General features: G+C 46.6%; 1 protein-coding gene across 1 annotated transcript in view; it reads right to left on the bottom strand.

The window, feature by feature from the left end:
* The window catches only part of LOC126109799 (uncharacterized), a 142,924-nt gene that overhangs the window by 29,140 nt on the left and 97,648 nt on the right, over nucleotides 1–16,136 (bottom strand). Inside the window, exons 3-4 of the mRNA XM_049914857.1 lie at nucleotides 15,362–15,452; nucleotides 5,732–5,949 (exon numbers count right to left, since the gene is read on the bottom strand). Of these exons, the coding sequence (XP_049770814.1) occupies nucleotides 5,732–5,949; nucleotides 15,362–15,452 (309 nt within the window). The remainder of the gene's footprint in view (nucleotides 1–5,731; nucleotides 5,950–15,361; nucleotides 15,453–16,136) is intronic.

The raw sequence follows: 16,136 nt of genomic DNA, 5'->3' as shown, positions 1-16,136 counted from the left end.
ACAAAAAATATTAAGTTTTTTCTGCAGAAAATATTTTTTTGTCAACTTCCTAATGGGGGAATATTAATGAATGTAGTATCAGAGGTGGCTTTTTATGTTATGCAGACTCTCTGAAAATTTCATTCATTTATCTATGATACACTCCTGGAAATGGAAAAAAGAACACATTGACACCGGTGTGTCAGACCCACCATACTTGCTCCGGACACTGCGAGAGGACTGTACAAGCAATGATCACACGCACGGCACAGCGGACACACCAGGAACCGCGGTGTTGGCCGTCGAATGGCGCTAGCTGCGCAGCATTTGTGCACCGCCGCCGTCAGTGTCAGCCAGTTTGCCGTGGCATACGGAGCTCCATCGCAGTCTTTAACACTGGTAGCATGCCGCGACAGCGTGGACGTGAACCGTATGTGCAGTTGACGGACTTTGAGCGAGGGCGTATAGTGGGCATGCGGGAGGCCGGGTGGACGTACCGCCGAATTGCTCAACACGTGGGGCGTGAGGTCTCCACAGTACATCGATGTTGTCGCCAGAGGTCGGCGGGAGGTGCACGTGCCCGTCGACCTGGGACCGGACCGCAGCGACGCACGGATGCACGCCAAGACCGTAGGATCCTACGCAGTGCCGTAGGGGACCGCACCGCCACTTCCCAGCAAATTAGGGACACTGTTGCTCCTGGGGTATCGGCGAGGACCATTCGCAACCGTCTCCATGAAGCTGGGCTACGGTCCCGCACACCGTTAGGCCGTCTTCCGCTCACGCCCCAACATCGTGCAGCCCGCCTCCAGTGGTGTCGCGACAGGCGTGAATGGAGGGACTAATGGAGACGTGTCGTCTTCAGCGATGAGAGTCGCTTCTGCCTTGGTGCCAGTGATGGTCGTATGCGTGTTTGGCGCCGTGCAGGTGAGCGCCACAATCAGGACTGCATACGACCGAGGCACACAGGGCCAACACCCGGCATCATGGTGTGGGGAGCGATCTCCTACACTGGCCGTACACCACTGGTGATCGCCGAGGGGACACTGAATAGTGCACGGTACATCCAAACCGTCATCGAACCCATCGTTCTACCATTCCTAGACCGGCAAGGGAACTTACTGTTCCAACAGGACAATGCACGTCCGCATGTATCCCGTGCCACCCAACGTGCTCTAGGAGGTGTAAGTCAACTACCCTGGCCAGCAAGATCTCCGGATCTGTCCCCCATTGAGCATGTTTGGGACTGGATGAAGCGTCGTCTCACGCGGTGTGCACGTCCAGCACGAACGCTGGTCCAACTGAGGCGCCAGGTGGAAATGGCATGGCAAGCCGTTCCACAGGACTACATCCAGCATCTCTACGATCGTCTCCATGGGAGAATAGCAGCCTGCATTGCTGCGAAAGGTGGATATACACTGTACTAGTGCCGACATTGTGCATGCTCTGTTGCCTGTGTCTATGTGCCTGTGGTTCTGTCAGTGTGATCATGTGATGTATCTGACCCCAGGAATGTGTCAATAAAGTTTCCCCTCCCTGGGACAATGAATTCACGGTGTTCTTATTTCAATTTCCAGGAGTGTAGTTTCTGATATTTTGGTTCATATGTACTAAAAATTATGTTTGCGGGAAATTGATTAAAAAAAACTTTTGAAATTTGTTACTTACAGTTAGTTAAAACTGTCCTGGTACATTTGATGGCCTTTCTTTGGCCTCTACCTGGTCTTCCAGCTTCTTTTTCACATTCCTGGATGTTTGTTTTGCTTCCTTGGACATATTAGATGCAGCCCTGTCTGCATCGGCTATCCTCATTTTATCGCAATGTTGCAGCCCTGTGATCACATATTCACCAGGATTAATTCCCAGCTTTTTCAGTACCCAGCACTTTCCAATATTACCGCAACTGAATATAATAACAGCATCATGAACTCCTAGTTTCATAGTATGCAAGCCTACATATACAGTTTTAGGAAAGCAGTTCCAAATTATGCTGTTGAAACATTCATTTGGGATCTGTGTCTGCCCATGCAGACATTTCCTTAGGTCAGGATGAGCCAAGTCTCTGAAAATAGGTTTAATTTCTGTAATTACAGCAGCAGGAAGAGAATGCTGGTGAGAATAAGATTCTCCAGTTGCCTGAGCACTATTGTGTTTGCACCGCGAATTTTCTCGTGATGGACACAATCCATGACATGGCTTATCATCGGTAGAGGACTTATGGAAGAACATCTCTCTTCATTGCCTCCATATTTTCTTTATTTCTCCTAACTGACTGCCATAGTATACCTGCAAGTTTTCTATAACAACTACTCGCAATCACACTTGAACAAAACTAACCGCGTGTTTGAAAGCCTGTTGTTTACAAAGAGCAGAAACAAAATAATACTGACCGTTGCATTCCAAGGACAGCCAACTCACGCGGGAGTAAAGAAACATCCCTAACGTGCAATATAGGGGATATAAAGACCTAAAATATATGCAGAAAAGTGGGAGACAGAAAAGTGGGCGTGGCACATAAACACACGTGGTAGGAAAATGCTCTTCAAATGCTCGAAAAAAAATCATCCCTTACAGAGTACTTAAATGAAACCTTAATCTATCGAAGTATGACGAAAACCGAAAATCGATTTTTTTTTCGACCTGACCCAAGGTGTGGTCTCCTTAAGAAGGCATCTGCTAGATGTACGGTTATCTACTGCACACAGTACTCTTACTGTTCGGATTCTACATTTCACTGGCACACACCGTAGTTCCATAGGACAACATAGACTGAAAATATGGAAAATAACCCTAAACTGTATACTTCAACCCAATGAGGGATGCTACTTAATGCGTACGACATAACTTAATTTATCCATGTGCTGAAACTTCCTGGCAGATTAAAACTGAGTGCCGGACCGAGACTCGAACTCGGGACCTTTGCCTTTCGCGGGTAAGTGCTCTACCATCTGAGTGGAAGTAATGCTGTGAGGACGGGGCGTGAGTCGTGCTTGGGTAGCTCAGATGGTAGAGCACTTGGCCGCGAAAGGCAGAGGTCCTGAGTTCGAGTCTCAGTCCGGCACACAGTTTCAATCTGCCAGGAAGTTTCATATCAGCGCACACTCCGCTGCAGAGTGAAAATCTCATTCTGGTATCCATGTGCTCATTCTATACTCACCTGCTTTCCAGCTGAGCGCCAACGAGTTTTACATAGCGTGAAGAAAAGCCACTCACATCACTTTGTAGCAACAAGCGACAACTGGAGCTTGTCACATGAAAGTAGAATGGCAAGAAACAGTAACATTATATGCTGCCAATGGTCGAGGACCGTTCATATACTGGGAGTGCTGCAGAAGTACGCTATCCAGTCAAAAGTATCCGGACACCTGTTAGTGGACATTAATACGAAAGATGGCCACCATTCGGTTTTATGAAGGCTTGAACCCCGAAGGAGACACGTACAGTCAGTTGGAGGAATGGCCGACCAGTCTTCCTCGAGAGAGGAAACAAGAGAGGGTAGTCATGTTGAACAATTCTCTCTGGAGCGGAGTTGACGTTCTGTCTCATACCAAAGGTTCGATTACAGGCAGACCACTCCATTTCAGGACATTACTGTCAGCAAATCAATACATGCTTCTGCCCTGCGCTGAAAGTTTCAAGTTCCCCATTAAGATGTGCCACTACTGATTTTTTACCTAGTTTACTGAACATTCTCGTTTAGCTGTGATCATCTCTTCTACATTCTTTAGCATCTACACTTCACAGTCGCAACACCAGCAGTAGACCAGAGCAGCTTAGAACTGGATGACATGTAGTTGATTGATATGTTATCCAAAAGACACCCAATGATTATTCCACATTCGAAGTCCCTGAGCCCTCATGTGCGACCCATTCTGTTGGTCACTGTTTCTCTGTTGACAACACTGTACTCCCTGCCTTGTCCGCTGCTCGTGGCTGGCTTTGCTACCTCTGGGTCCCGGGGTCCCGGATTCCATTCCCGGCTGGGATGGGGATTTTCTCTGCCTGGGGACTGGGTGTTTGTGTTGTCCTCATCATTTCACCATCACCATAATCATTCCTGATAGTGGCTGTTGTTGTTGTGGTCTTCAGTCCTCAGACTGGTTTGATGCAGCTCTCCATTCTACCCTATCCTGTGCAAGCTTCTTCATCCTTCTGAATCTGCTTAGTGTATTCATCTCTTGGTCTCCCTCTACGATTTTTACCCTCCACGCTGCCCTCCAATGCTCAATTTGTGATACCTTGATGCCTCAGAACATGTCCTACTAACCGGTCCCTTCTTTTTGTCAGGTTGTGCCACATACTCCTCTTCTCCCCAATTCTATTCAATACTTCATCATTAGTTATGTGGTCTACCCACCTTATCTTCAGCATTCTTCTGTAGCACCACATTCCGAAAGCTTCTATTCTCTTCTTGTCCAAACTATTTATCGTCCATGTTTCACTTCAATACATGGCTACACTCCATACAAAACTTTCAGAAACGCCTTCATGACACTTAAATCAATACTCGATGTTAACAAATTTCTCTTCTTCAGAAACCCTTTCCTTGCCATTACCAGTCTAATCCTCTCCGACCATCATCAGTTGTTTTGCTCCCCAAATAGCAAAACTCCTTTACTACTTTAAGTGTCTCATTTCCTAACCTAATTCCCTCAGCATCACCCGACTTAATTCGACTACATTCCATTATCCTCGTTTTGCTTTTGTTGATGTTTATCTTATATGCTCCTTTCAAGACACTATCGTTTCCCTTCAACTGCTCTTCAAAGTCCTTTGCTGTCTCTGACAGAATTACAATGTCATCGGCGAACCTCAAAGTTTTTATTTCTTCTCTATGGATTTTAATGCCTATTCCGAATTTTCTTTTGTTTCCTTTACTGCTTGCTCAATATACAGATTGAATAACATCGGGGACAGGCTACAACCCTGCCTCTCCGTTCCCAACCACTGCTTCCCTTTCATGCCCCTCGACTCTTATAACAGCCATCTGGTTTCTGTACAAATTGTAAATGGCCTTTCGTTCCCTGTATTTTACCCCTGCCACCTTTAGAATTTGAAACAGGGTGTTCCAGTCAACATTGTGAAAAGCTTTCTCTAAGTCTACAAATGCTAGAAACTTATGTTTGCCTTTCCTTAATCTTTCTTCTAAGATAAGTCGTAAGGTCAGTATTGCCAAACGTGTTCCAATATTTCTACGGAATCCAAACTCATCTTCCCCGAGGTCGGCTTCTAGTAGTTTTTCCATTCGTCTGTAAAGAATTCGCGTTAGTATTTTGCAGCCGTGACTTATCAAACTGATAGTTCGGTAATTTTCACTTCTGTCAACACCTGCTTTCTTTGGTATTGGAATTATTATATTCTTCTTGAAGTCTGAGGGTATTTCGCCTGTCTCATTCATCTTGCTCACCAGATGGTAGAGGTGTGTCAGGACTGGCTCTCCCAAGGCCATCAATAGTTCTAATGGAGTGTTGTCTACTCCCGGGGCCTTGTTTCGACTCAGGTCTTTCAAGATGATGTAAAAACTGGGACTGTACGGGCGCTGATGACTGTGCAACCAGTCATAAGAGGCGATTTGCCTCTCGTGACATCTAGTGGCCAGTTCCGCATTACACAGGGATGTCCGGATACTTTTGATCCGATAGTGTACTCCAGATGTAGATGAAGAGGTAGAAGTAGGAAGTGAGTCCAGTCCCACTAAAACTGTTCCCCCCTCACACGATGCAGTGAGTGGAAGGGAGGGTAGGCGCGATACCTCGAAGTCCTCGCTGGAGCCGGCCTGGTTCTTGTAGAAGAAGTGGGCCGCTACGAAGTGTTCCAGCAGGACTCCATAGCGAGGGTCCACCTGCTTCTTGGTCTCCAAGATGGCTGGCAGGGTGTCCCTGCCAGCGACCACGCGCCCGGCGTAGAAGCCGTCGCTGACCATCACCGAAGGCTCCGTGTGGGCCAGCCTCGTCTTCGTCCAGTAGTACTCTGCACGCATTCACACACAGCAAGTAAAACATTAGCGCCAAACTTTCACGATCAATGAATTACAACCTTATTATTAAATTGCCACAAGACATTTGTCTTTGTCTATGGTAATGATGGAATCTGAAGAAATGGAATATTTCCCGTAGCCAGGACTTGAACCCGGGTCCACTTAATCACTAAGCAGGAACGCCGACAATTACAACGCCACAGCACTAGACTTAACACTACTGCATGGACTACTCACGTCGATGGCCCTCCCTACTAAAATTGATGCTCTAAGAAGGAGAAAATATTTGAAGTTTGTGCTGGGGAGGGCGTCGGAAATAGGTAGTGTATGCAGCAATGTCACCCACAGTGGTATGGTGGTGTAGTGGTTGGTACTCCTGCCTAGTAAACAAGGGGACCTGAGTTCAAGTCCCAGCTGTAGCACAAATGTTATTTCATTTCTTTATATTCCATCATCATCGTAAATTACAATCATCTAATCTGAGAGCGAGCCGTTATTCCTCCAACAAATCAGTTAGCTCTGGAGAAAAAGGACATGTTGGAGATTCGTCATTGACTTATTTAGAATTTTTTTTTATTTTTGACACAACCAGTGACACAGTCTTAACCAGCTGTATATACAGGGTGTTACAAAAAGGTACGGCCAAACTTTCAGGAAACATTCCTACACACAAATAAAGAAAAGATGTTATGTGGACATGTGTCCGGAAGCGCTTACTTTCCATGTTAGAGCTCATTATAGTTGCGTCAGTATGTACTGTACTTCCTCGCCAGTTGGCCCAATTGAAGGAAGGTAATGTTGACTTCGGTGCTTGTGTTGACATGCGACTCATTGCTCTACAGTACTAGCATCAAGCACATCAGTACGTGGCATCAGCAGGTTAGTGTTCATCACGAACGTGGTTTCGCAGTCAGTCCAATGTTTACAAATACGGAGTTGGCAGATGCTCATTTGATGTATGGATTATCACGGGGCAATAGCTCTGGCACCGTACGTTTGTATCGAGACAGATTTCCAGAACGAAGGTGTCCCGACAGGAAGACGTTCGAAGCAATTGAGAGGCGTCTTAGGGAGCACGGAACATTCCAGCCTATGACTCGCGACTGCGGAAGACCTAGATCGACGAGGACACCTGCAATGGACTAGGCAATTCTTCGTGCAGTCAGAGAAGTTGCTGCTGTACAAGGTAACGCTGACCACGTCACTATATGGAGAGTGCCACGGGAGAACCAGTTGTTTCCGTACCATGTACAGCGTGTGCAGGCATTATCAGCAGCTGATTGGCCTCCACGGGTACACTTCTGCGAATCGTTCATCCAACAATGTGTCAATCCTCATTTCAGTGCAAATGTTCTCTTTACGGATGAGGCTTCATTCCAACGTGATCAAATTGTAAATTTTCACAATTAACATGTGTGGGCTGACGAGAATCCGCACGCAATGGGCAATCACGACATCAACACAGATTTTCTGTCAACGTTTGGGCAGGCATTGTTGATGATGTCTTGATTGGGCCTCATGTTCTTCCACCTACGCCAATGGAGCACGTTATCATGATTTCATACGGGATACTCTACCTGTGCTGCTAGAACATGTGCCTTTACAAGTACGACACAACATGTGGTTCATGCACGATGGAGCTCCTGCACATTTCAGTCGAAGTGTTCGTACGCTTCTCAACAACAGATTCGGTGACCGATGGATTGGTAGAGGCGGGCCAATTCCATGGCTTCCACGCTCTCCTGACCTCAACCCTCTTGACTTTCATTTATGGGGGCATTTGAAAGCTCTTGTCTACGCAACCACGGTACCAAATGTAGAGACTCTTCGTGCTCGTATTGTGGACGGCTGTGATACAATACGCCATTCTCAAGGGCTGCATCAGCGCATCAGGGATTCCATGCGACGGAGGGTGGAAGCATGTATCCTCGCTAACGGAGGACATTTTGAACATTTCCTGTAACAAAGTGTTTGAAGTCACGCTGGTACGTTCTGTTGCTGTGTGTTTCCATTCCATTATTAATGTGATTTGAAGAGAAGTAACAAAATGAGCTCTAACGTGGAAAGTAAGTGTTTCTGGACACATGTCAACATAACATATTTTCTTTCTCTGTGTGTGAGGAATGTTTCCTGAAACGTACCTTTTTGTAACACCCTATATAGGTGAATTTCGGGCATTACGATTCACCATTTATTTTTGCAGCTGTATCTCGAAATTGAACTCATTGTTAAATCCCATTCACACATTACCGTGAACTTCAACTATTCGCGAAGAAGTGTCTGTATTTCTCTTACTAGAATATAAAAAGACTTACCATCGAAAAAAACGTCAAAAAATAATTGTAGTTTAATGCTAATATGGTATAGTCGTGAGACATGGAATATCGTTGTGAAAATGCACGTAATCATGCAAATTAGGGAAAAGTATTTTACGTAAAGAAAATAAAATTTTGAGATTACTCTTAATTAATACTCGTGAAACAATTAATTATTAGTAACAAAAAAAATAATTTCATGCGATAGCAAATCACTTAATAAACTTACATCCAAAACAAAATTCTGAAACAGTTACCTATATATGTACTAGATGTGATTCGTTTAATATTCACCTATCTGCATAATTCACTAAGCCAATCTTCGTTGTCAGCACCTGAACAGTCAGAATTGGTTTTATGGCATACCAGACATTCCATATTGTCCCAGGAACCATATTGGACATCACAACAGGACCGAGTTTACTCATAGCCAATAATCTACTTCTCTCTCTTACTTAATAAATTTCATTGTTAGTGCATATTGGCAATAATTATTTCATATTTTCGAAAGCTTACCGCAAAAAATTGTCAAACAACGAAAACCATTTTTCTCTGCGTAAGGTACACAACGCTGCACAATATTACCCGCATATATATATACTCCTGGAAATTGAAATAAGAACACCGTGAATTCATTGTCCCAGGAAGGGGAAACTTTATTGACACATTCCTGGGGTCAGATACATCACATGATCACACTGACAGAACCACAGGCACATAGACACAGGCAACAGAGCATGCACAATGTCGGCACTAGTACAGTGTATATCCACCTTTCGCAGCAATGCAGGCTGCTATTCTCCCATGGAGAAGATCGTAGAGATGCTGGATGTAGTCCTGTGGAACGGCTTGCCATGCCATTTCCACCTGGCGCCTCAGTTGGACCAGCGTTCGTGCTGGACGTGCACACCGCGTGAGACGACGCTTCATCCAGTCCCAAACATGCTCAATGGGGGACAGATCCGGAGATCTTGCTGGCCAGGGTAGTTGACTTACACCTTCTAGAGCACGTTGGGTGGCACGGGATACATGCGGACGTGCATTGTCCTGTTGGAACAGCAAGTTCCCTTGCCGGTCTAGGAATGGTAGAACGATGGGTTCGATGACGGTTTGGATGTACCGTGCACTATTCAGTGTCCCCTCGACGATCACCAGTGGTGTACGGCCAGTGTAGGAGATCGCTCCCCACACCATGGTGCCGGGTGTTGGCCCTGTGTGCCTCGGTCGTATGCAGTCCTGATTGTGGCGCTCACCTGCACGGCGCCAAACACGCATACGACCATCATTGGCACCAAGGCAGAAGCGACTCTCATCGCTGAAGACGACACGTCTCCATTCGTCCCTCCATTCACGCCTGTCGCGACACCACTGGAGGCGGGCTGCACGATGTTGGGGCGTGAGCGGAAGACGGCCTAACGGTGTGCGGGACCGTAGCCCAGCTTCATGGAGACGGTTGCGAATGGTCCTCGCCGATACCCCAGGAGCAACAGTGTCCCTAATTTGCTGGGAAGTGGCGGTGCGGTCCCCTACGGCACTGCGTAGGATCCTACGGTCTTGGCGTGCATCCGTGCGTCGCTGCGGTCCGGTCCCAGGTCGACGGGCACGTGCACCTTCTGCCGACCACTGGCGACAACATCGATGTACTGTGGAGACCTCACGCCCCACGTGTTGAGCAATTCGGCGGTACGCCCACCCGGCCTCCCGCATGCCCACTAACGCCCTCGCTCAAAGTCCGTCAACTGCACATACGGTTCACGTCCACGCTGTCGCGGCATGCTACCAGTGTTAAAGACTGCGATGGAGCTCCGTATGCCACGGCAAACTGGCTGACACTGACGGCGGCGGCGCACAAATGCTGCGCAGCTAGCGCCATTCGACGGCCAACACGGCGGTTCCTGGTGTGTCCGCTGTGCCGTGCGTGTGATCATTGCTTGTACAGCCCTCTCGCAGTGTCCGGAGCAAGTATGGTGGGTCTGACACACCGGTGTCAATGTGTTCTTTTTTCCATTTCCAGGAGTGTATATATATATATATATATAGTGGTCCATTCATAGTGACCAGGCCAAATATCTCACGAAATAAGCATCAAACGAAAAAAGTACAAAGCAGGAAACCCATATAGCTTGAAGGGGAATACCATATGGCGCTATGGTTGGCCCGCTAGATGGCGCTGCCATTGGTCAAACAGACATCAACTGCGTTTTTTTAAAATAGGAACCCCCATCTTTTATTACATATTCGTGTAGTACGTACAGAAATATGAATGTTTTAGTTGGACCACTTTTTCCGCTTCATGATAGACTGCGCTGTAATAGTCACAAACATATAAGTACGTGGTATCACGTAACATTCCGCCAGTGCGGACGGCATTTCCTTCGTGTTACATTACCCGTGTTAAAATGGACCGTTTACCAATTGCGCAAAAGATCGATATCGTGTTGATGTATGGCTATTGTAATCAAAACACCCAACGGGAATGTGCTATGTATGCTGCTCAGTATCCTGGACGACATCATCCAAGTGTCCGGACCGTTCGCCGGATAGTTACGTTATTTAAAGAAACAGGAAGTGTTCAGCTACATGTGATACGTCAACCACGACCTGCAAGAAATGATGATGCCCAAGTAGGTGTTTTAGCTGCTGTCGCGGCTAATCCGCACAACAGTAGCAGACAAATTGCGCGAGAATAGGGAATCTCAAAAACGTCGGTGTTGAGAATGCTACCTCTACATCGATTGCACCCGTACCATATTTCTATGCACCACGAATTGCGTGGCGACGACTTTTAACGTCGTGTACAGTTGTGCCACTGGCCACGAGAGAAATTACGGGACGATGACAGATTTTTTTGTACGCGTTCTATTTAGCGACGAAGCGTCATTCACCAACAGCGGTAACGTAAACCAGCATAATATGCACTATTGGGCAACGGAAAATCCACGATGGCTGCGACAAGTGGAACATCAGCGACCTTGGCGAGTTAATGTATGGTGCGGCATTATGGGAGGAAGGATAATTGACCCCCATTTTATCGATGGCAATCTAAATGGTGCAATGTATGCTGATTTCCTACGTAATGTTCTACCGATGTTACTGCAAGATGTTTCACTACATCACAGAATGGCGATGTACTTCCAACATAATGGATGTCCGGCACATGGCTCGCGTGCGGTTAAAGCGGTATTCAGTAGCATATTTCATGAGAGGTGGATTGGTCGTCAAAGAAACATACCGTGGCCCGCACGTTTACCGGATCTGATGCCCTCGGATTTCTTTCTGTGGGGAAAGTTGAAGGATATTTGCTATCGTGATCCACCGACAATGCCTGACAACATAAGTCAGCTCATTGTCAATGCATTTGTAAACATTAAGGAAGGCGAACTACTCGCTGTTGAGAGGAATGTCGTTACACGTATTGCCAAATGCATTGAGTTTGACGGACATCATTTTGAGCATTTATTGGTTCAAATGGCTCTGAGCACTATTCGACTTAACTTCTGAGATCGTCAGTCCCCTAGAACTTAGAACCACTTAAACCTAAATAACCTAAAGACATCACACACATCCATGCCCGAGGCACGATTCGAACCTGCGACCGTAGCGGTCGCGGGGTTCCAGACTGTAGCGCCTAGAACCGTTCGGCCACCCCGGCCGGCAGCATTTATTACATTAATGTGGTATTGACAGGTAATCACGCTGCTGCAGCATGCGTTCTCAGAAATGATAAGTTCACATAGGTTCATGTATCACATTGGAAGAATCGAAATAAAATGTTCAAACGTAGCTACGTTCTGTATTTTAATTTAAAAACGTACCTGTTATCGTCTAAAATTGTGAGCAATATGTTTGTGACTATTACAGTTGTAAGTAGGCTGTTTAGGTTTTTATGTTGGTAACGCCACGTAGCGCTCTATATGAACATCACTGACTGTGCTGTGTGCAGTCTGTCCCTGGTTTTGCATTGTTGGAATTTGGTATTGTAGTGTTGGGCAGTTGGCTGTTAACAGCGCGTAGCGTTGCGCAGTTGGAGGTGAGCCGCCAGCAGTGGTGGATGTGGGGGGAGAGATGGCGGAGTTTTGAGAGCAGATGGTCTGGACGTGTGTCCATCAGAGACAGTAAATTTGTAAGACTGGATGTCATGAACTGATGATATATTATGGCTTTTGAACACTATTAAGGTAAATACATGGTTTATTCTCTGTCAAAATCTTTCATTTGCTAACTATGCCTATCAGTAGTTAGTGCCTTCAGTAGTTTGAATCTTTTATTTAGCTGGCAGTAGTGGCGCTCGCTGTATTGCAGTAGTTTGAGTAACGAAGATTTTTGTGAGGTAAGTGATTAAAGAAAGGTATAGGTTAGTGTCAGTCACCTCCATTCTTTTGTAGGGATTTTTGGAAGTCAGATTGCGTTGCGCTAAAAATATTGTGTCTCAGTTTAAGGACAGTCATTTATAATTTTTCTAAGGGGACGTTTCACCGTGCCATCTGTCACAAAGTGATCCAACAAAATCATTCATATTTCTTTACCTACTACACCAATATGTAAATAAAAAAATGGGGGTTCCTATTTAAAAACGCTGTTGATATCCGTTGGCAGCGCCACCTAGTGGGCCAACCATAACACCATCTGGTTTCCCTGTTCAAGCTAGACGAGTTTCGTTCTTTGTAGTATTTTCGTTTGATGCTTATTTCGTGAGATATTTGGCCCGGTTACTATCAATGGACCACCCTGTATATTATAAGCACCAACGGTCCTATCACACTTTCCTGTGGTATTACAGATATTACCTTTATATCTGTCGATTTAGTTCCGTTAAGAGCGACGCGTTGAGTTCTATCTGCAAGAAAGTCTTGAATGCAATCGCAGGTGTGCTCCGATAGTCCGTAAGTTCGTATTTTTTCCATTACACGGCATTGCGGGACGGTGTCAAACGCCCTACTGAAGTCAAGGCCGGCCGGAGTGGCCGTGCAGTTCTAGGCGCTACAGTCTGGAGCCGAGCGACCGCTACGATCGTTAAGTTCGAATCCTGCCTCGGGCATGGATGTGTGTGATTTCCTTAGGTTAGTTAGGTTTAATTAGGCGACTGATAACCTCAGAAGTTAAGTCGCATAGTGCTCAGAGCCATTTGAAGTCAAGGGACACGGCATGGATCTCATCGCCGTTGTTGTGTGTGTGAAATCTTATGCGACCCAACTGCCAAGGTCATCAGTCCCTAAGCTTACACACTACTTAACCTAAATTATCCTAAGGATGAACACAGACACACACACCCATGTCCAAGGGAGGACTTGAACCTCCGCTGGGACCAGCCGCACCGTCCATGACTGCATCGCCCAAGACCGTTCGGCGAATCCCGCGCGGCGGCGCCGGTGTTCACAGCGCACTGTATCTCATGGAGGCACAGAGCGAGCTGAGTTTCGCAGGGTCTCTGCTTGCCGGAATCAATGGTGGTTTTTATACGGGAGATGTTAATTTTCCAAAAACGTCGTAATTCTTGAGGGTAAAACGTTGTATGATGTCGTGGTCTCCTGACCTTCATTGCTTACATATTCCGCCCACACAATCATATTCTGCACACCAAGACGCTTCATTCGAACCCAAACTCGATAAGATAAAGTCAATGTTGTATGAATTCATGTAAACGATATGCAAATAACTAATAAATCGCAAGTGCGCACCGTGGTTGAAATACTCGAGGCTGGCGTACACACACACATTCCAGACACGACGGTCACAGGAGCTTTTAGTTCGAAAGAGGCAACCGCACGCCAGGAGGCCGGTCCCAACCCATCTACGTCGGCCGGTGGACGCCTGTGGAGCAGACAGCGTTTGCCTGAGGGAAAGGAGGAACGGTCCCATGTTGGGCTTAAAAGCAAATTCCGCTACATTGTGTGGGAGCAGCCAGCCTACGCATTCTTTACACATAGCACACAGCTTCAGAGATTTTCACAGGGAGACAGCAAACGCCCAACGCAGATACTACAGATTTCCGGATTGGTCGCCTTAAACGAAACGTCATTCTCCCGTTTCAGAAGAGCAATGCTGATTGGCAGACGCTTTTTCTGACGCCTTGAGCTGAAGGATATACCGCTTCACGTCTGGCATGGAGAGGCGCCGTTCCATTGTCGCTCTTGGAGCGAGGAACAAGTCTCTCCTCAGTACTTCACTGGGACAGCACCTCTGTCGAGAGCAAATCGGAATGCAACTCTATATTGAATCCTTGCGATTTAGCGTTGTTCACTGTGTTGGCCGCCACATTTATCGTGCGGTGTGAATGGACAGAGGTATAGTTAAACGCCTGTGAGCGAATTTTTGAGTGGCATCACAGTGGACTGATTATCTGACAGCTGTACCACGCCAATAGTTAGACTAGGGGCGAATAGGAATCCTTGACTTCATTAAAGCGTAGGGAGAGTTTGATCGGCGAAGGTCAATCCAGATAGAACGAGAGTTATCATATTTGTCAGCAGCGAGCGGCGCAGACAGCAGTCATCGCCGCTACAGCTATTGCGAGCCCCATATTTCCTCCACAACAGTACACTTCACTGCATTTCACACGCGACAGCCTCGACCGTACCTAGTAAGTAGGCGCGCCTCTCAGCCATTCTGCCAAGTCAACAACCATCTTAAACTTCATATAGAAATTTCATTAGCGAATCCTATCCTTGAGAGGTAACTTCACATTCGGAAAAGAACCACCACATAACTTGTTCAGTTCATAACTAAAAGTGCTATTGTGATTTCTCAGAATTTTTGCAAAATAAATAATAATTTTCGTTAGTTTCATGTTTTTCTTACACTAACTAGCACTAATCTAGTACCCAAGAATCCCACTAGTTACGTGAGAAATTTTGTGAATTTTTGTGTCATTTCCTCACAGTGGACGACTCCAGAAGATATTTATTGCTGAAAGTTTTTCAGGCATTTATCTTTAGAACGTTAGGAGCATCTGTCTGACTTCTGTAGTAGCGTGGCGGTGGAAATTGCATCTTGCAGGAGCCACAGGGTAAAGGGTACGTCTCAGATTAATCCTTTGCGCAGAATAACAGAATAGCAGATCAACCGCACGCTCACAACGTGTACGGCTTACCTGTTGCATCTGGAGCAGGTGGTGCGCTCGGCGCTGGAGCAGAGGCGGCCACGTCTGACGCAGGTCGAGGTCTAGGTCTGGGAATGGGAAGCTGAAACACAGACGGGGACACCGTTTTAGTATCGGAAAGGTCGGCTGGTGGGACAATAGCTACACATTAAGGGGAGTACGTGCGGTGAAACTGGTCTTAAACTTTGAAAGTTGTACGCCTTTGATTCACCGGTGTGCATACATGAACTCTTGAGTCTTGAGATCCATGTTTGGTGACATCACGGTGAATGCACATTGGAAGCGTGTATTCGTCATCGCCATACTGGCGTATCACCCCGCGTGATGGTATGGGGTGCCATTGGTTACACTTCTCGGTCACCTCTTGTTCGCACTGACGGCACTTTGAACAGTGGCTCTACCCTTCATTCGATCCCTGCGAAGCCCTACATTTCAACAGGATAATGCACGACCGCATGTTGCAGGTCCTGTACAGGCCTTTCGGGGTACAGAAAATGTTAGACTGCTGCCCTGGCCAGCACATTCTCCAAATCTCTCACCAACTGAAAACCTCTGGTCAATGGTGGCCGAGCAACTGGCTCGTCACAATACGCCAGTCACTACTCTTGATGAACTGTCGTATCGTGTTGAAGCTGCATGGGCAGCTGTACCTGTACACTCCCTCCAAGCTCTGTTTGACTCAATGCCCAGGCGTATCAAGGTCGTTATTACGGCCAGAGGTGGTTGTTCTGGGCACTGATTTCTCAGGATCTATGCACCCAAATTG

Source organism: Schistocerca cancellata, chromosome 12 (assembly GCF_023864275.1).
Source record: "Schistocerca cancellata isolate TAMUIC-IGC-003103 chromosome 12, iqSchCanc2.1, whole genome shotgun sequence".
In the NCBI taxonomy this organism is placed as follows: domain Eukaryota; kingdom Metazoa; phylum Arthropoda; class Insecta; order Orthoptera; family Acrididae; genus Schistocerca; species Schistocerca cancellata.
This window is presented reverse-complemented; position numbering and strand designations above follow the sequence as displayed.